Genomic DNA, 2,047 nt, shown 5'->3' with positions numbered 1-2,047 from the left:
TTGTGCTTTTTGGTTAATCCGATCCGTTCGTAAAGTCATTCCACCGGATGAGAAAATCAAGGGAATTAACTAATTAAGCATAACTATGAGTTTTTGAAATCAACATGGTTTTCCCCCTGAAAACGAACGGCTCCTCTTCATTCTCCTTTTTTTTAATGGTATCTTTATTGTCAAGCCTAATATTAACGGTACAGATTGCTTTTATATAAATACTAGTAGACACGTGCGATGCGTGTTTAGATAAGTGTACATGAGGAGACCCTTCCCTATCAAAAAGATGCCCAGCCAAGAAGTCATTCCAACTTCCATCGAAGCCGAGCCGAGATCCGTAAGATCGTACCAACGACAAGACAAGCCGAGTCGTGAATGACGTGGCCGGTGGGCCCGGACTCCAAACCTAGAATTCAAAGGAGTTAATTCCGGAGGACGAAAGCAAAAGCAAGTCCCGTCCGATCTACACGCGCCTGCAACCCCTTCTTAAAAATTTCCTCTCCCCTTATTATAAAACCCTCCCTTCCCTTCTCTCCTCGTATACACCGACACTCCCATACCTCTCTCATTCTCTTCGCGTATACACCGAAGTCCCATCTTTTGCCTCTCTTTCTCTCTCTGTTCCCATCTATTGCCTCTCTCTCTCTCTCTCTCTCTCTCTCTCTCTCTCTCCACTCACACACATGGCAGAAACCGAGTCCCGCAACCGCAAGCGCGTCCGAGTCGACTCGGACGACTTGCTCGAATTCCACACCGAGTCACCCGAGTTCCCTGAGGCGAAGCGCTTCCATGCCGATCTCCTTGAGATCCTCGATGACGCGGACACCGCCGGCGACCGGAATGAAGACCTCGTCACCGTAATGAAGAGCTTCGAGGAAGAGATAACTTCCTCCTTCCCCCCGCCACCGGCGTCCGCCTCGGATTCCGGCGAGTCTCAACCAGATCTTGGTTACCTTCTAGAAGCCTCGGACGACGAACTCGGCCTCCCGCCCACCGCCTCCTCCGGCGCGGAAACCGAAGAGGATATCCTACGTGGCCCGTCTGAGACCTTTGGATTCGGTCAGATATGGGGGTTTGACGATGAGATCCCGAGTTACGATGCGTTGGAATTCGGGATTCGTGAGGTGAAGGAGAACGAAGAGGAGCCGTTCGTTTTCGAGGGGCTTTTTGATTATTCCGATGTCGATTACGGGCAGTCCGATTTCTCGGAAGTTTCGTGGCGGACGGAATCGCTCCCGGCGCTGTAGCAACGTATCGGCCGTTACGGCCTTTTCGGTGCCGGTGTTAGCGTCTCTTTTTCATGGCTTTTGTATATTTGAAAATATAAAGGGGAAATGAAACTTAGGTAGAAATTCAGAATCATTACCGTTGAAATCAAGCGGATTAAAATCTCTGCCCTTGAAATTATTTTTTAATTCGGTGATTATTTTTATTAATTATTTTCAGGGGTGTTTCCGTCATTTTACTTTGGCATAACCAGGAATCTGGACTGATACTCGATCTAATCAAGGTGTTCGGTTCTGATTGGTGGGGCCATTGTTGATTAATACAGACCGTTGGTCTGCTCGGCCCTGCCATAGATGGACTGTCGTGAGAGAGATTACAACGTCTGTCCGGGGCCTTATCGTTTCAAAATTTCGAAAGAAACTTACGGCCGGGTCCACACGAAACGGTTAGTCGTACACGTGGACTCTTTCAATAATGAAAACCCGAGTATGCTGTACGAATCCTCGGGTCACTATATTCAAATAATCCCAACGTTTCTCTGGTGGGCCTCCCTCTGGACCCATCTCCATCGTTCAATCGCACCAATAAGCTATACCCCAACCGTCCAGATTAAATGCTCATTTCAAATGTCGACCGTTACCTGTTTTTCTGTCTTTTCTTGGAGTTGATTTAACGCTACCCTCAAAATATCGGAAACACGAGAAATTGACCAGTAGAAAATGACCCCGAAGGATATTTTTAGATTTGAATTGCGTGTGTGCCATGCAGGGCTCGACCAGTCAAATCTCTCCACGTCAGGGCCTCACTGGACTTGGTAATTAGTCGACCT

General features: G+C 47.9%; 1 protein-coding gene across 1 annotated transcript; it reads left to right on the top strand.

Annotated features, from left to right (window-relative positions):
* The first annotated feature begins 527 nt into the window (after positions 1 to 527).
* Positions 528 to 1,353, top strand: LOC131235094 (uncharacterized). Its single transcript, XM_058232209.1, has one exon. The coding sequence runs from the start codon at positions 675 to 677 to the stop codon at positions 1,236 to 1,238; it is 564 nt and encodes a 187-aa protein (XP_058088192.1). The 5' UTR covers positions 528 to 674; the 3' UTR covers positions 1,239 to 1,353.
* Positions 1,354 to 2,047: the final 694 nt, after the last annotated feature.

This window comes from Magnolia sinica, chromosome 19 (assembly GCF_029962835.1).
Source record: "Magnolia sinica isolate HGM2019 chromosome 19, MsV1, whole genome shotgun sequence".
Lineage (NCBI taxonomy): Eukaryota > Viridiplantae > Streptophyta > Magnoliopsida > Magnoliales > Magnoliaceae > Magnolia > Magnolia sinica.
The sequence above is the reverse complement of the archived record's forward strand: the minus strand, read 5'-3'. Positions and strand labels throughout refer to the sequence as shown.

Bases quoted from the DNA above. Each gene is read 5' to 3' on its own strand.
- LOC131235094 (XM_058232209.1), top strand. From the start codon at position 675: ATGGCAGAAACCGAGTCCCGCAACCGCAAGCGCGTCCGAGTCGACTCG.